Genomic DNA, 24148 nt, shown 5'->3' with positions numbered 1-24148 from the left:
AGCCACATGGCTTTGTGAAGACCCCAACTCTTGTATTGTTTGGATTTTTTTGTTTTTGTTTTTCCTAGCCTCCCTTGAGATGGAACAAAAGCATTAATTAGTAGCAGGGACAGAGCAGGATTTTGGTGGCTAGGGGTCACAACCAATGTTGCCTTCCATGTTAAGATATATCTTGCCAGGCATGATACAAGGGCTTTAATCTCATCATTCAGGCAGCAAGAGGCAGGCAGCTCTCTGAGTTCCAGGCCAGCCAGAAACATAGTAAGATCCTCTCTGAAAAACAATTGCAAAAAATAAACAATAACAAAAAAAAAAAAAGTAAGTCACTAGAATGTGGTTGGCTAGCTGGGTCAGAGACTGCAAGTCTTCAAAGCCAGGCCTGGGCTGTACAGTAAAGAAGCCTAAGCCACTCAGAGAGGCAGGTCCTCCTTTCTCTCTTGGGATCCTAGTAGACCATAGAGTAGGAATGCTCAGATTCTGCTTAGTCCTGCATTGGATGTTGGGTGTTTTTTCAGACTAAACAGATTAGTTAGGTTATTCTTGTTTTTTGTTTGTTTGTTTTCTTTTTCGAGACAGGGTTTCTCTGTATTGCTCTGGAGGCTGTCCTGGAACTCACTCTGTAGACTAGACTGGTCTTGAACTCACAGAAATTCGCCTGCCTCTGTCTCCTGAGTGCTGGGATTAAAGGCGTACACCATCAACGCCCAGTTTAGGTTATTCAGGCGTGCGCCACCAACGCCCGGCTAGGTTATTCTTTTAAGCCTCTATATGTTCATTTTAAAAGAGAGATTTCTGGAGTCTTTTATTATTAAGAACTGGCCAAAATAAAATTTATTAAAGTCTGTTTGTTTTATGTGATGGTTTCAGTGAGCTTAGAGACAGAAAACCTGTTCTAGTATGGAACTATTGCTAACTAAAAATAGATACTGTATATGCATGTGAGTGCTGGGGATTGAGCCCAAGGCTTCCCCTGTGCTACATAAGTTCTGCTGCTGAGCCCTAGCCCTAAAAAGTAGCTAAAGTTAAACAGCAAACTTAATCAAGTGGCCTGTCATGCTTTGCTCCAACATTACCTGTTCCAGCTCCTTTTTGTATGTTTGGATACAGCTCACTGTACACAGGCCCTGGCTGACCTGGAATTCACTGTGTAGACCAGTCTGGCCTATAACTCAGATCCACCTGTGTGCTGGCATTAAAGACATGAACTACTACACACATTTCCGTTTTTTTAGCGAGGCCCTGGGATAGAATGTTCTCAAGACCAATATTCTGTAGCAAGAACATTTACTACTTTCATAGTCTGATTTAAAATATAAAACCAAGCGCCGGGCATTGGTGGCACACACCTTTAATCCCAGCACTCGAGAGGCAGAGGCAGGTGGATCTCTGTGAGTTCGAGACCAGCCTGGTCTACAGAGCAAGTTCCAGGACAGCCTCCAAAACAATTCAGAGAAACCCTGTCTCAAAAAAACGGGATATATATATAAAACCAAGCTAAGGATTTGCTCAATGGAAGAGAATTTGCAAGCCTTGGGAAAAAAAGAAGCAAGCAAACAAACAAAAGCCCAATTAAGCTACAAAATCAAAGGTGTTTCTCCTTGGAAACCCTCTCTCCAGAGTTCTTTATCACTTTTTCTTCTTTTCGTTTTTTGAGACAGGGTTTCTCTGTGGCTTTGGAGGCTGTCCTGGTGCTAGCTCTTGTAGACCAGGCTGGTCTCGAAACTCAGAGATCTGCCTGCCTCTGCCTTGGAGTTCTGGGATTAAAGGAATGCACCACCACTGCCCAGCTTTATCACTTTTTCTAAATTAATCTGTTTGTTCTATTTTTAAAAAAAAAAAGAAAGAAAAATAACAGCAAAAGGAAAAAAAAGAAGCAACCAAAACCATAAAGCCTTAAGTGTGATTTGTGTCAGATAAAAACATTTGAAACCTGGCTCCAAGTGTGGTGCTTACCTTCAAGTAGCTTCTAAGTTGTAGACAGACATGAAGTGAAAATGAAAGTCCTCTTTTCTCTCACTTTAGCTGGCAGACTTTATATTTTCAATTTAAACAGGATCAGTAACAAAATCTTTGCAGGGACAGGAGAGACAACTCAGTGGTTAAGACCCCTTATTGTACTTGCAAGAGGCCCAGGCTCAGTACCTCACAGTCAAGTGTAACTCCCATTTCCAGGGCATCCAACACCTTCTGGCCTCAACAGGCATTGCATACACATGTTTAAATCGACACTCAAACACATATGTATATATATAATTAAAAATAAAAACATAGAATAGTAAGCTTTTAAAACCAAAATAAGTAAGCTTTTAAAACCAAAATAAGTAGAAATTAAATAGGTCCAGCAGGAGGCTCAGTATAAGTATTTGCCATGTTCCAACACACACAGATAATAAAATAACTAACCTTAAAATTTAAGTTTTATAACTTGAAAGATAGTTTCAATTTTCAAGTTAGTTGGAAGAAAATTTTAAATTGTGCTAAATGTTTATTTTGTGCATTTTAGTCCTTGCCTTAAATAAAATATGCAACTAATGTAAATTACTATAGATTCCAAAGCTTTATTTTGTTTCCTGTCTTCTGGTCAGAGTCTTTGGGACTCTCACAGAGTAGGTGTCTCACACAGAGTAGGTCTGCTTGATATACCTTAAGAGGTGTCTGCCTTTAGTATTCATGAGTTCATGCCCATCTGTTTTCCTGCTTTGAGATTCCTGTCCCTTCTCCTGGGTTCCCGCTCATTCTGTACTGAGGAAACAGAACATGGGACTGCAGAAGTCCATCTTGCCTTTGCGATGGTGCTCTTATGTTAAATCATAGGTTCGTTTGGAATGGGATGGAGTGGGTGAATGGGGAAAGTAGCAATGGAATTTATGTCCACTTCTTGTAACATACTACTAAAAAAGAGTCCTGGAATTAGGCTGGTTTATATTAGGTAAAGTGACTTGTTTTAGAGAGCACCATTAGACAGGGAAAGGACTTCTGTTAGCTAACAACCTGTTAACTGTCTCCCTGAGATCAGTTAGAGCAGTAACAGCATAGGAATAACCATAGTCATTTAGGGCTTTGTATAGGTCAAATCCCGTTACATCAAATTTCATAGGATATGAAAATTCCTTATTTGTCCTGACTTTCTACAGAGTATTAGTATATAATTATCAAACCAAGGAACTTGTTTTATTCTTAATGTTCCTTGAAGGAAAAAAAGCACAAAGACCCTTAAAGAGGCATTTAGCGCCATTTGATCTCCTGATTCACAAGCAGCCAGTTCCCCCATTCTGGGGCATAGACTGCTAAACTAGTCAGCTCTCAGGCACTAGGTGACTCCCTGAGCATGTTTGCTGTGTGCAGCACAGAGCAGCAGAGTGCTTGCTTGCCCACACCAGCCACAGCAAAAACATCAGGGTTTTCTTAGTGCTTTGGGGAAACACTAACAATACAAAGTGGAGCCTGTCATTCATTAGGAACCCATAGATTCCTTGAGATAGTCTGCTGTGTAAGAGTCAAACAAAAGCAACGGCGCCACTGCCAGAGTGCTCTGGGTATGAGGCGTCATCAAGCTTTCTGACACCGAGTTACTCTCTCCTCAGGTTGACACTACCAGCAAAGAGCTTAGGGGTTATTGTTATATTTTGGTTTTTGTCTTTCATTGTAACGGGATTTAACCTGTAACATCTAGATTTTCATCAGAGAAATGCAGATTACACAAGTGAAAATATCATACCCTGTTTGTACTGACTGCCCTGTTTCAAATGTACTCACCCGCATGTTATGTTTACTATTACATATGTGTAAAACAAGTGTTAGGAACCTTTTGCAGTTAGCTTTATGAACATGGATGTTTGTTTTGTCTGCCTTTATAAAGAAGTAAGAAATGTAATTTTTTTTTATACCAAACACATTAAGATACCTGTGGAATGCTATTTGGTATATGATGGTGAGAGTGGTTGCTTTAAATCACAGGGTGTTTTGAATGCTACTAGAGTAGCCAGTGTTGCTTAACATGGCATTTTTTTTCCTATCCACACTTTCCACCCTTGGTACAGGTGTTTTTGATAAAGCTGTGGAATGGCAAGGTATGTTTTTTTTTAATGGGATGTTCAAGACTCTGTTAGCTTAAAATTCTTTTACAGAGGTTTCCTTACAGGATTCCTTTTGAGTTTGGCTCAAGTAAACCTGATGTAATTGTAACAACAGTTTTGAAGGCAGCTGAGTATACATTTTGATACAACGTTTTAATTTCTGATTTGATTTTTTTCCCCTTCCCCTTACTGAAAGACAGTGTTTCCGTTGGAAAGCACTCGGGGTGGGGGTGGTTTGGAAATACGTGGCTTGTAAAAAGTAGTCCAAGCTCTTTGCCAGTCGATGGTCCAGTATTTAGCTATTGTTAGCTTGGTTGCCACCAGTTTTCAATTTCATGAGGAAAGTGTTGTAAAAGTAGCCCCTAATGTTATCAGTTATCAGATAATTCTTAGGCTTTGTTAAATGCACAGTCCTCTGTTTGCTAGAGGAACAGTTGAGATTGAACTTGAGCTGGATGGAGCAGAGGGCTAGTCTGAGCAAGTGGCAGGTGTGCAGAGCCCACACTAACTTCACCACCTGCTTAGTGCTTTCCTCTCTGTCTACTATTTTCTGCTGCCTGCAGCCCTCCACAAGCGTGTTGACAGTTCTGTTTTGCAGGTTCCCTTGAGAGAACCACATAATTCAGGCAGAGCTTTAGAAGGCCCGATTAGAAGAGAGCACTTTAGTGACTTTCCTCTAACAAAGAAATTGTGAAAGGTACATGGGGACAGCCATCAGCAGTACATCCCTTTCCTTGTAAAAAGGTGAAGCACTTTGAAAGTGTTGGCACAAGTGCTAGAGACTGCCGGTGCCTTTAGACTATGCCGGTCACCTGGGGGCCTACAAGCCCTTGTTAAAGAGATGAGGTGTTTTGTGAACACCTTTCTGTGGTTGCAAAGTTAGTGTCTGCTCAGTGTGCTTCATCTCACCGGAAGTGTTTGCTTTTTCTCATTCATAGAGGTCCTGTAATAAAGAGGGATCCGAACAAGCTCAGAATGAAAATGAATTTCAAGTAAGTAATTGAGTCCATTCTCATCTGCATGAGCTGTAAACTGGTTGTGTCCAGCTTTACCAGATTGTGGTTTGGCAGGCCTGGTCTCTGTCATTGGAAATTTCTAATCTTTGGTCTTTCTCAAAAGGGCTCTGGACCAGTTGGAGCCAGCTCACTGAGGCTGAGCCATAAGGGGCTTCCAAACTCCTGAGGGTAGGGAGTCAAATTGTCTGTGGCGGCAATTTCTAAGCAGGGTTTGAGATGCTGAGAGATGCAAGCTTTAGGAAATAATCTCTGATACTCTGATGTGGAGGCACCGGGCTTCTCTGGCAGTGTTTTAGCGCTTCCGGATGTTCCCACACCATCATTAGGAAGCAGATCACTGCCTAGTTTTCTCACTGGCACTCTCCTCTTGAGGAAATGACAATGCTTGTCCTGGGTATGGTGGCCAGGTTGAAAAGGCTTCTTCCCAGATTCTGAAATAGATAACACTGAAAAAATGTGCATTCAAGGAACTTCTGAGACTCTAGGTGTGTAGTGAGTCGTGGAGAGTGGGCATCTTGTGAGTATTCTCTTGTGTCTTTCGGCTTATACAGAAGGGGTACTTGTGTGTTTAAGATGGTTAATGCGACATAGCTAGCAGGACACCCCTGGGAACTATTGAACTGGGAGATTGTGCTTCCTGCTTCCCTGCTTATGTTACAGCTGCAGTAGCAAGCCAGTACCCTGCTTTGCCTGCTGGCACCACATTCTTGCTTGTTCCTCCCTTGGGTTTTAGATGCCATTCTCAAAAAACAATCACAGCTGCACCCCCCCCCCTTCCTTCTCAGGACCTGCTCTACAGGGAATTTGACTTTACCTGTAGATCTTAGGGGTTGGTGTGCGCACACAGTTGGTTACTGAGTATGGAGGAGTTGATTTCCATTCCTCATTGAGCCCCTTTAGCATCTCACCCCCCTTTTTTTTTTTTTTTTGTTTTTTTTGAGACAGGGTTTCTCTGTATTGTTTTGGAGGCTGTCTTGGAACTCGCTCTGTAGACCAGGCTGGTTTCAAACTCACAGAGATCCACCTGCCTCTGCCTCCCGAGTGCTGGGATTAAAGGTGTGCACCACCAGCGCCCGGCTGCATCTCACCTCCTTGGTGAGATGAATCAGCAGGTAAAGTAAAGGTGCTTGTTGTCAAGTCTGGCTACCCGTGTTCTATCCCAGAACCCACATGATAGAGAGAACCAACTCCCACAAATTGCCCTCTGACCTCCACATGTGCACACACACACACAGAAACACACGCATACATAAATGCAAAAATAATTGTCCTGACTATTGCTCCAGGTCCCATAGGACCTTCCCTCATGCCCTCTGTGGAGGAGGTTGTTTTCTATCCAGCCGCTCACATGTGGGGCTTCTCTGTCTGCTTCTTCCATTTTTGCCAACAGAATATTGGCAACACTATTTGCCAACACACATCCCAGCTCTTTAAGACTCACATGCTGCTCTCCTCCTTCACCCTGGTCTCTGGCTGTCTGCTTATTGCCTTCATTATGTCAAGAGTCTACAACAACCTGTTGGAGTCCACTCCTTCTCCTGTCATCATCCTGTGGCCCAGATAGTCTGTTCTCCACTGCATCCCTGCTGAACTTTTCCAGTCTTTCCTTCTGGTATCTTCTCCAATAAGTGTACCCTGACTGTCTCCAGAAGGTGATAGGAACTCTCTTTGTCGTGCAGGGCTTCAGCACTCTATCTCTGCTAACCTACCAGCTTACTTTGACTCTTGGGGGTCTGTATAGTCCAGACATTGCTGCCTTCCTACTCCATCAGGCCTCCTTCTAATGATTCAACTATTCATTCTGTATATAGTGTTCTTTGTGCATGTGTGCTTGCACTACATTCTAGGAGAGGGCACCAGAACACGTTACAGATGACTGTGAGCCACCATGTGGTTGCTGGGAATTGAACTCAGGATCTCTGGAAGAGCACCTGGTGCTCTTTACTTCTGAGCCATTGTTCCACCATGCTTTTAAGGCCTCCGCTATATATCCTCACTCCTTTCTTCCACTTCTCTTCTATGCTTACCTTTAACACCTGCCATGCTGAACTTACCCACCTCAGTGCTTGCTTTCATTGTACTGCACCCACAACCCCTGAGCTGTTGAACTCTAGAGAATCACACAGTTGGGAGCGCTGGTACTCCACCTCAGGAGTGCTTGCAACATGGTGGCCTACTGAGCTTCACACTTAGGTTTGCCTTTGGATTCTAAGGTCTGTTTCAGGTGCCTGTTTTCTTTTGCAGCTTTCCTGTTCCTACCCTAGGCTTGCAGTATGAAGCTCATTCTTGCTGCTCATCCCTTATCTGACATCTTCTACTCCAAGCCCTATTCTTTTGTGCCATCTTTTCCATTGGCTGCCCCTGAAGAGGGAATCTTTCTCTTCATTCAGCATGCCCATTGTCATCGTCCTCCATTTCTTCTCCATCCAGGGAGCCAGGTGTTCTAGTGGATGTCCTCTCTACCTCAGTGCAATCTCTGCTCCTGTCCCGATAACATTTCTAGTTTTCTTTTAAAAATGGATTTTTTTATTTTAGTCTTTTCTAACTCTTATGTTTTAGGGTTTTTGTTAGTTTTAAAACGGATTCATTCCTGTAACTTTAGCACTTGGAGGCTGCAGCAGAAAGATGACTGTGAGTTTGAGGTCAACTTGGGCTGTGTAGTGAGATCATATCTAAAAATTCTAAAACTTCCCCCCACCTCAGTTTGTTTGTGCTGGGGTTTGAACCCAGGACCTCCTGTCTCTAGGTGGGAGTAGCAGCACATCACTGCAATGCCCGTGCTTGAGGGCCTTAAGCAGGAAGATAATGAGTTCAAGGCCAGGGCTACATAGATCCCATTTCAATCAAACAAAAGATGGCTCTGGTAATACAGGTCTGTCTGTATGTAGTCTCAGCTACTTGGAAGGCTGAGGCAGGAAAATCACAAGATGGCTTACAGAGAGAGTTCAAGGCCAGCCTGGACAATTTAGTGAGATCCTACTTCACAATAAAAGGTGAAAAGCAGAATGCTGGAGGAGTGGCTGGGGTTAAGAGTGCTGGCTGCTGTACAGAGGACCTAAGTTTGCCTCCTGTCACCTGTGTGCTAGCTCACAACCAGCTGTAGCTTCAGTTCCAGAGTTTCAGAGAATCTGACATCTTTTTCTGGCTTCTGCAGGCAGTAAGCATACATATGCATAGGCATAACAGAGGCATAATGCCTACATATTAATACATAAAATATTTAAAGGAAAAAGCAAGCTGGGGCTATAGCCTAGTTATGTAGGAAATGGAGAAATGGCTCCAAGGTTAAAAGCACTTATTGTTCTTCTAGAAGACCTTGGTTTTGATTCCCAGTACCCACATGATGGCTCACAATCATCTTTAACTCTAGTTCCAGGGGACTCAACACCCTCTTTTGACCTCTGAGGGCACCAGGCACACGGGGGGCGTGGCGGCAATGTTATGATAGAAAGCTTTTTCAAATAAGTTCTGGGGATCAACTTAGACTTTCATGCATGCATGGCAAGCATTTTACCCAATGGAAATTCTAAACTTGTTTTCATCCCCCATCTAGGTGTCTTTCTCTCTTCTGTTCACCCTTTTTTTTTTTTTTTAAAGATTTATTTGTTCTGTCTGTAGGCCAGAAGAGGGCACCAGACCTCATTACAGATGGTTGTGAGCCACCATGTGGTTGCTGGGAATTGAACTCAGGACCTCTGGAAGAGCAGACAGTGCCCTTAGCCACTGAGCCATCTCTCCAGCCCCTGTTCACCCTTTCTTATCTAAAACTTGTTCCCATCATTCTTCTGAAGCTCTTGCTTTTGTCATCAGCAACTACATTGCAAAGTCCAGTGGCTCTTTCTTCCACAAAGGCAGCCATTTTACCTCCTCTTTCCCATTATCTTCCTGCCCCTGCCCAGATCTGAATTGGTTGTTTGCACGAGATAGGTAATATGAAACATTAGAGCTTTTGGTTCTTTGTCCTTATTAGAAGACAACGTTTTGGTATGTTGTCTAGACTCTTTAGTCTAGCAGAGGACTAGGCTGTGCTCATTGCATCCAGCTTGCTTTTTAAATGAGATGGAGTAGAAAATATAAGGAAGCACTGTACAGTTGTGAGAATGAGTGTTAATGGGTATAATGCTTGTTTGTGTGTGTTGCTAAGTAAATGCTGTTTTGGGGGGGGTGTTGGTTTTTGTTTTTTTGGGGCTGAATTTCTCTGTTTAACAATTCTGGCTGTCTGGTTCCCTCTGTAGATCAGGTTGGCCTCTGCCTCCTATAAGTTCCTTTATAAAAAATATTTGTATTCCTTTATAAAAATTTGTGTCTGTGCGTGATTTACTTATATATCTGTATGTACATGTGCCCCCCGGGTGTGCCTGGTGCCCTCAGAGGTCAAAAGAGAGAGTGTTGAGTCCCCTGGAACTAGAGTTAAAGATGATTGTGAGCCATCATGTGGGTACTGGGAATCAAACCAAGGTTTTCTAGAAGAACAATAAGTGCTTTTAACCTCGGAGCCATTTCTCCATTTCCTACATAATGTATCTCAATCATGTTAACCCCTTATTCCCTTTGCACTCCTCCAGACCCCACCCATGTCCTCTTCCCACCTTCCTGTCCCCTCTTGAGTCCAGTTAGTAAGTACTGCCTGCATGCATTTGGATGTGGGTCATCCGTTAGAGCATGAGTAATCAGACAGAGCCGCATGCTTGGAGAAAGTTGACTCTCCCTTCTCCAATGACTGCTAACAACCCCTCAGCTGAGAGTGGGATCTTGTAAGCTCCTACCCCTGTGCTGGAATGTTGACTGGCTTGAGCTTGTGTGGGTCTTTTGTAGATGAGCACAGCTGCTGTGAGCTCATGAGTGCAACACCATGTTATTTCATGAACACAGCTTTCTATAGTGTTCCTGCTTACCAGCCAGCATTCTATTCTTTCAGACTCCTCTCGTTGATGTTTCCTGAGCCTTAGGGGCTCTTACTGATCTGATTGTTGCAAGGCCATTGCTATAGTGTGGGAGTTCTCAGGAACCAGCCATTGCTATAGTGTGGGAGTTCTCAGGAACCGGCCAGTTTTTCTTTTGTTCTGGGGGTTTGATCATTGCACGAGCGTTCGGTGTATGTTACTTATCATGGTCCTGTCCATCCTGGTTGCCCTATTCCAGCTACAGCTACACTGCCTCACAGTTGCTTCACTACTCCAGACTTCCTCCATCAGGACAGTTCATCGTTCATTTGTGCCCTGTACTCTTGGGTCCTGGAAATCCATGCCATTTCATAACCTGTCTTTCCAGCCTTCTGTCCCTTCATGGCCTTGACTATATTCATTTCCTGTTTCTCTATGTAAGTTTTGTACAGATGGGGCCTGAAGGAGCCTATTCTTTGGTTCCCTGATATTTAGTACTAATATACCAAATATTTTCTGTTTTCGTTTACTTGTTTTGTGTATGGTTTTTCAAGACAAAATTTCTCTATGTAACAGCTCTGGCTGTTCTGGCATCCACTTTGTAGCCCAGGCTGGCCTCAGACTCTCAGATCTGCTTGCCTCTGCCTCCCAAGTGCTGAAATTAAAAGTGTGTGCTGACACTGCCTGGCCACATTTTGTGTTTTGAATGAGTGAATTTAAAAAAATTTATTTCTGAAACCAAAGTAAATAGTTGAGGTATCGATTTCTCCAAAAAGTAGCACTAGCCTGTGGCTGACCCAGATGGTGTTGTGGAGGGGTGGACTGTGGATCAAGCCCTGGTTCAGCCCTCTGCTCACTTGCTTCAAGTAGCTGCCAGGAAGACCACTGGGGGCTTAGAGTGCTTATATCTCTACATTGGCACTGTGTCTATGCTTAGGCTGATGGCTTTGCAGGAGTTTAGACAGAATTTTAATCCAGGTCCCAGTGACAGTGCTGTCTAAACTCAACTGAATTTCAAATCTGTATTGTGGTACTGCCTGCAATCAGCACTAGGGAAGCTGATGCAGGGGGACTGGGAGTTTAAGAGTAGCCTGCACTATCATGGAAAGATTTTTGTCTCATAAACCAACCAGGAAAGGCTGGCAAGATGGTTCAGTGGGTGAAGGCAATTTACCACTAAGCTTAATGGCCTGAGTTCAGTCTCCAGTGCCCAAGTAGAAGGAGAAAACTAGCTCCTGGAAGTTGTCTTCTGACCTCCATATTGTGGCATATGGGCAGCCACCTATGTGTAAGCATACATTCTCTCTGTGTCTCTGCCTCTGCCTCTGCCTCTCTCTCTGTCTATCTCTCTTTTAAAAAAAGTTGACTTGCCCAGCATGTACAAAGCCCTGGATTCCATTTGCAAGCATTGCATAAACTGGGCATGGAGGTTCACACTTTTAATCCCAGGATTAAGGAAATAGAGGGAGGAAGATCAGGAGAGGTTCAGGTTAGCTATAACCAGTTCAAGATCAGTCTGTAAGAGAAGACTTCTCAAGAAAAAAAAAAGCACAAAATTTAACATTTCAAATTGAAGGAAGAAATAGGATTGGATGCCTGTGTGTTACACAGTTCTACCCTCATGATCATTTTAGTATCTCTGAAGTGTGGAAAGTTGGAAAACAAACTTTAATCTGATAAATTCTGGATTTTTAGACAGAAGATTAGATTGGAAGTTAGTGGAGGTGTTGGGGGGAGTTCTACAGATGGCATATATAGCTACAAGGAGCTATACCTGGTAGATTGCCTGCTCTAGAACTGACCCCAGGATCCTCTCGTTCAGTTATGGTCAGGCTCTGCTTGCTTTTGCAGTTTCCACTGTAGGAGGCGCCGAGGAGACTGCTCCCAGCCCACAGGGGAGAGGACTACAGCAGAGGACACCTTGAGGGCCTTCGCTTGAGCTCCCCTGAGAGTCTCTGCAGTATCGGGCTTCAGGTCAGACAGGGCTGCAGTGACTATGCCTCCTAAGCCAATGTGTTAAGAGGGTCAGATGAGCAATGAAAACATTTCATCTGCTAAACAGAGGTATTTGGTGTTATCAAAAAAGATATAAATCCATGTGATACCCAATTCCTTATCTGATCAAATTAATATATGTATATTGTCAAATACACACACTTGCAATTAGTAATAGTAAATATAGATTGAACTTTGAACGGTATGGTTAAACTAATATAGGGATTATACAAGTTATAGTTAAGCTGTAATTGTGGGGGATTAGGAATGAGCATTTGTCTACATACCAGTGAAGCTGTGTACTTTGACACCTTTGGAAACAACTTTTCTTTCTTTTGTCTTATTAGCTATAGTATTCTACCTATCATTGCCTAATGAGCTTGTCCTCAGTTTCAATTTTTGCCTTTTTTTTAACCTTTGGAACTGAGGACTGAACTTAGGACCTTGTACTTACCTGCTAGGCAAGTACTCTACCACTGAGCTAAATCCCCAATCCTCCTGAGTTTTGTAATGTCAACGCTCTAAGCATGTTTCTCTGGGATCATTCCCCCACAGCACATTTATTAACAAAGGGTACCAAAATTACCTGAAAGCTGGGGAGGAGGGGAAGAGTTGGGTTTTTAGAATGAGCAACACCCCTATTGGTGTGGGATTGAGGCCAAGTGAGATACTCAGTGGATAGAGGCGCTAGCACACAGGTCTGGCTTCAGGCCCCATAAGGTAGTAGGAGAGCACCAATTCCATGACATGTAAGTGCCTGCACATAGAAAATAAACGGTTTTGAAATATAATGGAATCTGAGCTAGGATCTAAGACAATAAATGAGTAATGTTATCTTTGAGTGTCAAGGACCCCTTTCACCCTGCCACTCTAACAGATGACAACTCACTTGCCCTAATTTGCTATTTTGAAAATGACTGAGGAATGAATGTGAACTGGGAAAAAGGAATGGATTTTGAAATCATAATTATTATAAAGTCATTAGTTATTAGGACTAAAAATAGAAAATGGAGGAAGGAGACTGGGGAGATATCTCAGTGGTTAAGAACATTTGCTTCTCTTTCAGAGTACCCAAGTTCGAGTCTTAGTATCTATTTAGTGACTCAAAACCATCCAAAACTTCACTCCAAAGGGATCCAATGCCTTCTGACTTCTCAGAGAGCTAGCCATGCACATTGTGCACATACATTTATGCAGAGAAACACTCATACATACAAAGTAAATAACTCTGAATAGCATAGCAGCTTTACAGAGAATTTAGCAGAGACAAGAATTAAAACTCAAAACCTAGGCAGGAGACTTTTGGAGCATTCGAGCCCACTAGACACTCGGTGGAGAATCAAGTCAGCTTCATCAGAATGGGTGGTGATTTTGAGAGGCCAAGGGTGAGACTCAAACAGTTAGGTTGTAGAGTAAATAAATAAAGTAAAAGCAGTGGCCTTTAACAATAAAAGTGGCCCTTAAGCCAGTTTATAACTGTAAAGTGACTTGTTTTGGGAAGCATTGTTTGACACGTGAAAGGACTTCTGTTAGCAGATAATCCGCTATCTCCTGAAGATACAGTTCACATAGTAACAGCATAGGAATAACCACAGGCATTTAGGACTGCACAGATTGGGGCTGGGGTATAGTTTCATTTGGTAGAGATCTTACATAGCATGTAAGAAGTCCTGTGTTGCGTCCCCTGTCCCAAATAAAGTGAGCATGGTGACACATGCCTGTAATCCCAGCAGAGGCAGGAGAATCGTCTGCTGCATAGGCAGTTCATGGACAGCCTGGATTATCTGAGATTTTCTCAGAACAAGCAAACAAAAGATGTTACCCCAGCTTTTTTAGTAGGATACCATTTTTTTTATTTGTCTTGAAGTATTTTTTACAAAGTATTATACAACTTTTTCTTCTTAACTTAGAGGGAAAATTGTATTTTTATAACTAGTGACGTGACCTAAATTGAGTGAGAGAGAGAGAGAGAGAGAGAGAGAGAGATGTGTGTGTGTGTGTGTGTGTGTGTGTGTGTGTGTGTGTGTGTGTGTGTGTGTGTGTTTGAGAAAGAGAGAGGAGAGAGAGAGAGAATCATTGTCCACGCCAAAGGGTGGCCTAGAGGCCTGGAGAAACCTGCTCCTGAGAAAGCACTTCCTGCCTAGGAAAGCACTAATACCTGCTCTGTTCACATCTGTTCTAGGGGGCCGAGGCGATGGTTCTGGAGAGTGTTATGTTTGCCATTCTTGCAGAGAGGTCACTTGGGCCAAAACTGTATGGCATCTTTCCCCAAGGCCGACTGGAGCAGTTTATCCCGGTAAGGTAATATAAACCACAGGCAAGAGGTGGATTCCATTCCTCCTAGCAGAAAAAGCCTGAAATCCTGTCATTTGACATAGTAAATGGTAGATACCTCAGCAGCCACAAACTCTTGTTCCATTTCCAAGGATCCAGGTTCAGTTCTCAGTACTGGCTCACAATCGTCTGTATATCCAGTTTCAGAGGATCCAACACTCTCTTCTGACCTCTTTGGGTACCAAGACATGCACATAGTGTACAGATACAAATGCAGATAAAACACTCAGTTGTTGTCTTGAAAAAAACCCAAAATCTATTCAATCACAGAAAATAAAACAAATAAAATCTTAAAAAGAATTAAATGTGATCTGTGTAAATAAACTGGGTCATAAGTAAAGAAAGACAAAGGAAAATGTATTGGGGATGTAGCTGAGATGGTAGAGTGATTGCCTAGCATGCCTAGCATTTAAAGTATGTATTAGCCTTTCTTTTCTACATAGACATGGTCATACAAATTAAAATTATATGTGAGAGGCTGGAGAGATGGCCCAACAGTTATAATCACTGGCCATTCTTCCAGAGGACCCCAGTTTAATTCCCAGCCCACATATGATGGTTAACAACTAGATTCTGTAATCCAGTTTCTGGGGATCCAGCATTCTCTTCTGACCTCTTTGGGCCCCAGGTATGTATGAGGCGCAGACACGCATGTAGGCAAAACGACTGAACATGCAAAAAATACGTCTTTAAGAAAATTTTAAAAGCACACACACACACATACATTTTATCATTCTGCTGCCACTTAAGCTTTTCCCTTTTCACCTTATTCTCAGTTTCTGGAGCCTTCTTTATGAAATGGAGTAGCATTCATGCTGTAGCCCCTTATTCTTGTCTCTGTTGTCCTTCTGCTTTCCCACTGTTCAAGGTCTCCTGCATCCTAGTCCGCTACTGTGGGCCAATTCTTCTCTTTCCAAGAAGTCAGTATTATCTTATCCTAAGGCTTATGTGTTTTGGGTTTTTGTTTTTGTTTGGTTTTGTATATAGGCTAGGCTATTCTGGAACTCCTGGTATATACTTCCTGCAGCATCCTTTTGGGTATATTACATTAAGATGTAGCAAATAGGGTCAGGACAGCCCTGTATAAAGTTATTTTCATAGATAGCACCATAAATCATGACAGGAGAGAGCCACTGTGACCCTTCTTTTCCCAGAACATATTCTGTTTCTCTGTGTTCTGAACTCCCTCTGTAGACCAGGCTAGCCTCAAAAAACTCCGAGATCCACCTGCCTCTGCCTCCCAACTGCTGGAATTAAAGGTGTGTGCCCCCACCACCTGGCTTAGATGGGGATCTTTGAGTCTCCAAATGGAGGGGCATTATGGGCCATGAATCAGCTTGAATAACCATATAAGTGGGTTCCAAGGGCCAAAGTCACTCATAAACACAAATGGATGCAGAGAACTCTTGAGACCCAAAACATTGCATTAGAGTGAAGCCCTTGCACTGAACTTGGAAGCATCAAGAGTAGATCTCTCAGGATGGTTTTACATCATGGAACACAGCTCTGTATCAGCACTTGGAAAGTGAAGACAGACACCTTCATCTTCTGCTACATAGGAAGGCTGAAGGTAGCCTGGGCTATACAAAGCCCTGTTTTGCTGTTTTTTGTCTTTTTTAGTAGTATCTTAGCTTCTTTCTTTCCTATATATATATGGCATAGTCATCCAAATGAAAAAATATGAGTCTCACCAAAAACAGAAAAAAAATATAGCACATATGATTATATACGGTACATAATACTTGATAATAAATGACTGGCTTCCTATTTATGTATTTATATGCTGTACTTTTTATTGTCATATTATGAATTATTCCTTCTACATAGAAAAGAAAATGTTTCTGGGTGTGGTGGTGCACACCTTTAATCCCCAGCACCTGCAAGACAGAGGTAGGCGGATCTCTGAGGCCAGCTTGGTCTACCTAGTGAGTTCCAGGACAGCCAGAGCTACACAGAGAAACCCTGAAGAAAATGTTAAGCCAGACTTGTGGTTCGCACTTGTAATCCCAGCAGACTGAGGCAAAAGGATCACCCCAAATTTGATGCCAGCCTGGGTTACACAGTTGAGACCCTGTCTATAAAATAAGCAAGAAGGCTAGGCATAATGATACATGTCTTTAATCCCAGCACACAGGAAACAAAGGTAAGATGATCTCTGTATGGAGGCCAGCCTGGTTTACATAGTGAATCCCAGACTAGACAGTGGGTTAGGGTAAGGGTTGGGTTAGGGTTCTGTGTAAGTCTGGCAGCAGCTGCATAGGAGTGGCCCTGAATCTCTTGGTTGCATCATTTCTCTTGTGCTTTATTTAATCTTGTACTGTTTTGTTCCTTGTGGCCCTAGGAGCAATAGGTTAAAACATAGTTTATAAGTGTGTGATAGGCTTAAACTACCTAGCTTTGTTTAATACTGTATGGTTACAGTAGCCTAAGGATGCATTTCTCAGATTGTTTTCCTTTTGCTAAGTGTTATGTGGCTTTTGTTTGTTTTGTTTTTAGGACAGGGTTTCTCTGTATAGCCCTGGCTGTCCTGGAACTCCTTGTAGACCAGGCTGGCCTCCAACTCACAGAGATCCACCTGCCTCTGCCTCCTGAATGCTAGGATTAATGCCAGCTATAGTGGCATTTTTGAAAGCTGAGTAAGCTGCCCTCAGAAGTCCTGAGTATCTAATTAGTAGAAGTGGATTCCCCATCCATATAATAGCATGCTTATTGAGAATGCTGTGGAGAAGATTCCAGAATTGAGGAGACTGAGTTCCATGCATGGTTCTTAGTGTGAGGTGTCAAATACCTCCAACTGTATTTACCCTGATTTGGTAGACTCTCCTTCACCGTGAGAGCAACTCTCTGTGAGCAAGCTGAGTGTTATTCCTGTTCGTTGCAACAGGAAGCAAGGCACTGAGGAATGAAGCCACACAGCTAACTCATATCTTTGAGGCAAGAATTTGAGCAGGATTTCTCTAACTGGGCAACAGTCCCTGCCCTGTGCCTGCTGCTTTGTACCTTCAGGGACCCCATCTTGAGCCCTGCGGGGGTACAGCTCGTGTGGAGAAGCCAAAGAATTTCCTGGACCATAGGATTCCTTAAACACCCCGTGGAAGGGCTGTCAGGATGAGCCAGGCCTCAGGCTCTATCAGTGACAGCATAAAAGCCATTAGGATAGATAGTATTTGACTTTCACATCTACCTACCTGGTATGTCACATACTTACTCCATGTCAGCCCTGGTGCTAAGGACACACAGCAGGTGCAGCTGACAGTCCTCTTGAACCTGTAGCTTCCCTGATGGGATATTCAGCTGATAGAGTACTGGGACTACAGAAGACAGGTTATCAGTTTTGACAAGTGAGGACACCAGCTGTAGCTGTAGAGATGCAATCACAAGTCACAGGAATGGTATTTCCAGTTCACTGAAGGAGGTACTTCCTCAGGTTCTTAATGAAATATACCTGATGTAGAAGAGCTGTGGAACTTACTGGGTCATCACCTGTAGGGATGCTGTGTGGCTTTCTTTTTTGGAAGGCAGAGTCCAGTAGTAAAACCAGACTGGCCTTAAACTCACATGTCTGCCTGCCATTGGCTCTTGAGTTACTGGGATCAAAGGCATACACCACCATGCCTGGCTACATACCCATTCTTTTTTTTTTTTTTTTTTTTGGTTTTTCGAGACAAGGTTTCTCTGTGGCTTTGGAGGCTGTCCTGGAACTCACTCTGTAGACCAGGCTGGCCTCGAACTCACAGAGATCCGCCTGCCTCTGCCTCCCGAGTGCTGGGATTAAAGGCGTGCGCCACCAACGCCCAGCTACATACCCATTCTTAAGAAAAGTTTGTGTGGGGCTGGAGAGATGGCTCAGATTAAAAGCATTGGCTGCTCTTCTAGAGGCCCTGAGTTCAATTCCCAGTAACCACATGGTGGCTCACAAACCCATCTATAATGAGATCTGGCACCCTATTCTGGAACTCAGGCATGTATGCAGTCAGAACACCGTATACATAATAAATAAATAAATGAAAAATACTTATTAAAAAAGAAACGAAGAAAGAATTTTGTGCACTGGGTGAGATTTCAAAAACTTACCCAAGCTGCGTCTTGGTTTTAACATGATGTGGTCTCAATACAATTGTTAGATGACATGGGTAAATGGCAGTCCCTGAATCCCTTTTCCATTCCAGAGCCGGCGATTGGACACTGAAGAATTATGTCTACCAGATATTTCTGCAGAAATAGCCGAGAAAATGGCCACATTTCATGGAATGAAAATGCCATTCAATAAGGAACCAAAATGGCTTTTTGGAACAATGGAAAAGTAAGTTCAGATTATTTGGTCCTCATCTCTCTTACCCAGCTCTCTTTGGCAGGTATTTCCCTTCCATCTGCCAGGGTGGTCAGAGGCCTCCTTTGGATCATTGGTGTGCATGCCATCACTTGTGATGTATGTCTCATAAGTGTTTCTTGCATGAATTAGTCGATTCCTGGACCAAGAGAAAAAACAAAAAAACAAAAAACTTGTTTGCAAAATTGCTGTTGGGTTGGTAAAAAATCAGCTTCCCTGAGAACTGTAGGTCCAATCATCCCCTCCTCTTTCCTGGAGACCATAGGGCTTCCTTGGGACTGGGACTGGCTGGAGTTGGGTGCTTGAATGAGGCCTGAGCATGCACTTGCTCAGTTCTGGTCTTGCCTTTCCTATGACAGATACCTGAATCAAGTGCTAAGACTTACATTCAGTGGGGAGGCAAGAGTTCAGCAGCTGCACAAAGTCCTTGCTTACAACCTGCCTCTGGAGCTTGAGAACCTGAGGTGAGTGTAGCCTTTTGTCCCCTGCCCTGAGGTGGTAAATCCTGGTGAATTGGAATCTGCTTCCCACTCCACACCACACCCCCACGCCACACACACAGGGTTTCTCTGTGTAGCCTTGGCTGTCCTGGAACTCACTCTGTAGACAGTGCTGGCCTCAAACTGCTGGGATTAAAGGTGTGTGCCACCACACCTGGCTGTAGGTGGGTGGGGCTGTGAGTTTGTCTTTTTAAGATTTTATTTTTATTTTCAAATCTGAACTCAACATCATCTGCAAGTATTTGTTCTTAATCATTGAACCATTAGCCCTGAATGTAGATGGTCAAGTGAGGTTTTGCCTAGGGCAGGAATGATGGGTGGAGGTAGTAGGCCAGGAAGATGAGAGACAAAAACCTAAGCCCTGAGAGACGTTAAAAGATTAAGCTGGGCTGGAGGTGGCACACACCTTTAATCCCAGTACTCTTGAGGCTGAGGCAGGAGTTCTGTGAGTTTGAGGCCACCCTGGTCTGCACAGTGAGTTCCAGCGCAGCCAAGGCAACACAGAAGAAACCCCATCTCAACCACCCCCCCAAAAAATGGAAACCCCTGTTGTGTTTTCTTGGTGAACCTAGGTGCAGGCTTGTGTGCTGTGCCAGGTATAAGTGGTTGCAAGACCTTTAAAGAGCTCAGACTTTATTTGAACAGAAAGCAGCTGTCTAGTTCTGATACATGCTAGGAAGGAAATTACTCTCAGTGGACAGGCTTATGTGGAACTGTTGAGTGTGCCAGGATAGCTTGAGCCGAGTGTGCAGGAGCAGTGGGGAATAGTTTGCAATGCAGAGAGGCTGAATGGATTCTCTGCTGAGACACATGGTTTTCACAATATGAATGTGTGTGTCGTGTTAGAACGCTGGCTCTGTGCTGGCACATAAGAGTATATGAGCACCTTACTGAGTTAGTTAAGTAACCCTAATGCTTTCTTTTTCCAGGTCATTGCTACAGTATACTAGATCTCCAGTTGTATTTTGTCATAACGACTGTCAAGAAGGTAAGAATTGCCATGGTATGCTAAAGATAAGGCTTATGTTATACTTAGAAGACCACTGATGTATGTGTATGAAGCATCAAGATGGCGGCACAAGTATACTAGTATATTGGAATAAAGTACAGCCAGCCAGTAAAGTGTAAGTGTAAAAATGAACTAGAACTTTATATCAAGACAACCTTCTGAACTGTACTAAAAAAAACAAATTCTCAAAAAGTGTGTATTAATTGTATTTACCATATTAAAATATATATAATAGAAAGACCTGGAATGAAACTACATGTACCTGTTGATGTCTAACTCCTTATAGTAGATCTTCCTACTTCTTTAGTCTGCAAAGCAGAAGACCCAGATCATGTGGGCTCTCTGTAACTCTCTCAAACCACCTTCCCATGATATATGCACACACAACTAAAGACTCAGTCCACTCCACTTGAGAAACATTACAATGAAGTATGCTGCCGTCACAGAGTTTTACTGGTAGAGATTGAAAAAACACCCAACTGCCCAGCTCCTTTTGCCTACCTTGCTTTCACAGTCCATCTGCCCTGTCACAGGTGGCTACAATCCAGTTCAGTAGCTTTATTCTGTGCTTTTTGTTTGTTTGTTTTGGTTTTGGTGGGTTTTTGAAATAGTATTTTACTGTGTAGCTCTGGCTGTCCTGGAACTCACTATGTAGACCAGGCTGGCCTCAGCCACAGAAATTCCCCTGAACTCTGCCTCCTCTGTGCTCCATCACTGCTCAGCTATGTTGTGTTTTCAAGATAGCATCTTGCCACGTTGCCCAGGCTGGCCCTCAATTCTTGAGATTAGGTAATTGTTGGGGGCTGGAGAGATGGTTCAGTGATTAAAAGCACTGAATGCTCTTCCAGAAGACCCTGGTTCAATTCCCAGCACCCACATGGCAGCTCACAACTGTCTGATAACTCTAGTTCCAGGATATCTGACACTTTCACACCAATGCACATAAAATAAATTTAAATAAACTAGTTAAAAAGACTCCTCACCAATAAGCTATTAATTTGAGCCAAAGTACTTTTCTGATTAATTGATCATTGCTTTCCCACTAGTGGGGTAGAGCAGGGTATAGAAATTTCAATACCAGCTTTGTGTGTTAGCCACACCCATCTGGTCCTCATGGTGGATGTACAGATAGACCATCATCACCAGAGAGAGGAATTATCTGAGTGATGGCCAAGTGTAAAAAGAATAGAAATAACAGCTTGCATTTATTTTGTTGTACGATTTTGGGTGTCTGCCCCATTGTTGTTTTCCTTGCTGTTTGAATCAATAGGAGTATTCTGCAAAGCCTAGAGACTACCTCCACTAGAAACCCAGGGAGAGTGACCAGGCTTAGTTGCTGAACTCATTAGTGGGGGATCTAGGGGCAATGGGCTGGCACAACCAGTCTGACAGTCACCCATCTGCCTAGATTCATTCTAGAGGAAACATCATGGCCATTGTCTATGGTCTTCTTGAGTTGGAACAGCATGCAGGGGCAAATCAGTTGCGCCTCAGTTGGCCAGCTGATGACAGCAACCCAGTCCCAAGGCGCTAGGAGATTGAGGTAAGGAGACCAGATGCACTGTTAACACCCACTGTGTGAGGTTTTTGGAAAGTACTGCTCCAATCAGTGGAGAAGGATCTGGCTGTGTTCTGTAAGAGTAGTGCCCAGAAGGACAGGGACTGAGAACAGGTGGTCCTGAATCCTCCCTGCTTAGACTATCATGACAAAACTTGTACTCTGTCCCTGTGATGTCTTTAGGACCGAAGCTGAAATCATTCAGGGCCAGAATCATTCTCAGCTCTGCTCCCCAAGGATTCGACCTTGTGTTAAAAAATTTCTTCTCATCCTTATCTTTTGCAGGTAATATCTTATTGTTGGATGGCCAAGAGGATTCTGAAAAGCAGAAGCTGATGCTCATTGACTTTGAATACAGCAGTTACAATTACAGGTAATGTGTTGCAGTCAAATGCTGATTTCGGTACAGTTTCATTATTGATACAAAGCAATTAGGCATAAACAGCATTTAGAGCAGAAAGGAAGATGTTTGCCCCTGAGGCAGGTCAGCACAGACCTGCCCATGCAGTTGAAGCAGGCACTCACAAGCAGTTTGCCTCTTTCTTTGTACTGCCAAGATGGTGCTCCTGATGTGAGTACTGGTAGCCAAGGAAACATTGTGTGTGGGTGCCCAAGTAGCATTCAGGTAGCACCTTTGGTCCACAGTCTGCTGTGGTTCCGATGCTCACCTAATTCTTCCTAGGCAATAACCTGCTACACTCTTGTCTGCTCCAGAAGCCTACCTTGGGGACCAGAGATCCTACTTACGGTTCATTCAGCTTTCTAACATATTTTTTATGTGTGTGTATGTATATCATCTGTGTGCCTAGTGCGAAGGCCTATGGAGGCCAGAAGAGGCCATCAGATCCCCTGGGACTGAGCTACCTGTTGTGGGTCTTCTGCAAAAGCAGTGAGTGCGCTTCAGCATTGGGCTATCTCCTCAGCCCCTGCTCAGCACTCTTCCTTTCTGCTCAGGCAGCCTGCAGGTCCTGCAGCATCTGCCTCACATCTTCCCTGTATTGTCCTCTCTTTCAGGGGATTTGACATTGGAAATCATTTCTGTGAATGGATGTATGATTATACCTATGAAAAGTATCCTTTCTTCAGAGCAAACATTCTGAAGTATCCTACCCGAAAACAACAGGTAGGAGAGTCATTTGTATTGATAAGTTAGCTTTATGTGTGTGCTAGCTTTATGCAGTTGGGATTACATGCTCATTTTTTATTTTATTTGTGTCTATTTTGTTTTATTTGTGAGATAGGGTCTCACTGTAGCACTCGCTATCCTGAATTTACTATGTAGAGTAGGCTGCCCTTAGAAATCTACTGGTCTCTGACTCCTGAGTGCTAGGATTAAAGGCATGTACCACCAATGCTTGCACATGCTCATTAAAAAATATTCTATATATTCATCTAAGAGGCAAAGTGTGTGTGTGTGTGTGTGTGTGTGCGCGCGCACGCGCATTGCTAGGACTAAACTCGGTATCTCTTACATGCCAGATGAGTATTCTACAACTCAGCCAACACCATGATAGCTCTGCTTAAATTACGGCAAAAAGAAGGGCTAGGGAAACCCTTTTGTTTATGTTAAAATGCTGCTTAGGAAGGTGGAAGGAGGATTGTGAGCCTGGGCTGTACACAGTACCATGCCTCACAGCCAAGAGGAGTGGTGTAGATGAGTGGAAGCGTTTGGTAGCATGAAAGAAGCCCTGGGTTCAGTCTCTAATAATAAAAATAATAGTAGTAAGATTTTCTGTGTGACCCTGGCTATCCTATAACTCGTTCTGTAGACCAAGTTGATCTTGAACTCATAGAGATCTGCCTGCTTCTGCCTCCTAAACGTTGGGATTAAAGGTGTGTGCTGCCACCACCGGGAGGTAATTGAGTTTTGTTCTGTTGATGTGGGGGTTACATCTTTTGGTAACTCCCTGTGCTGTAGATACCTAGTTCAGTCTGAGAGGTGTCAGGCCTCCTGTTGTTCCTCCATGTTTGCCAAAAGCCCCACTTCCTTGGCGTGTGGGGTAGGCTGAGCATCCTGCTTATTTTGTGAACCTGTGTTGCTGGAGGAAAAGCTTTGCTGTGAATTATTGCTTTCTCATCCTGAATCTCAGGAGGGCTACTGGTTATGTGGACAATTATTTCTTGTGGGAATTTCTTCCTGGGAGTCTCATTTCTTAGTCCATCTCTGAAGCCTGGGTGGAAGCTTGATGGGGTTTGGTCCTGAAAGTGGGCAGGGCAGGGAGTGAGCAAGTCAAACTCACCTAGAATTTCACAGCTGCAGGATGGTGGCTTGAATCCTTCCTGTGAGGACAGATGTGACCAAGTCACTGCTGCAGATCAGTCCAGGAGTGTCTTGAGCCTGTGTGGAACCTAGAGCCCCATGCAGAGGCTTTGGAGTCAAAAGACTCTATTCCAGGGCTGGCACTTCAAATGTGGGCTTGCTAAGATCTCACAAAGTGTCTTACTAT

General features: G+C 43.4%; 1 protein-coding gene across 3 annotated transcripts in view; it reads left to right on the top strand.

Moving 5' to 3' along the window:
* Chka (choline kinase alpha) overlaps positions 1-24148 on the top strand; it is a 49545-nt gene that overhangs the window by 22047 nt on the left and 3350 nt on the right. Inside the window, exons 3-10 of one of the 3 annotated variants that reach the window (XM_040750370.1) lie at positions 4041-4070; positions 5015-5068; positions 14153-14266; positions 18474-18607; positions 18994-19098; positions 20064-20122; positions 21987-22074; positions 22716-22824. In XM_040750370.1, the coding sequence (XP_040606304.1) occupies positions 4041-4070; positions 5015-5068; positions 14153-14266; positions 18474-18607; positions 18994-19098; positions 20064-20122; positions 21987-22074; positions 22716-22824 (693 nt within the window). The remainder of the gene's footprint in view (positions 1-4040; positions 4071-5014; positions 5069-14152; positions 14267-18473; positions 18608-18993; positions 19099-20063; positions 20123-21986; positions 22075-22715; positions 22825-24148) is intronic. The other 2 variants (XM_040750364.1, XM_040750366.1) reach the window with 2 other exon arrangements.

Source organism: Mesocricetus auratus, unplaced genomic scaffold (assembly GCF_017639785.1).
Source record: "Mesocricetus auratus isolate SY011 unplaced genomic scaffold, BCM_Maur_2.0 Super-Scaffold_4256, whole genome shotgun sequence".
In the NCBI taxonomy this organism is placed as follows: Eukaryota; Metazoa; Chordata; class Mammalia; order Rodentia; family Cricetidae; genus Mesocricetus; species Mesocricetus auratus.
Note: the sequence above shows the minus strand (reverse complement) of the source record. Positions and strands in the feature narration are given on the sequence as shown.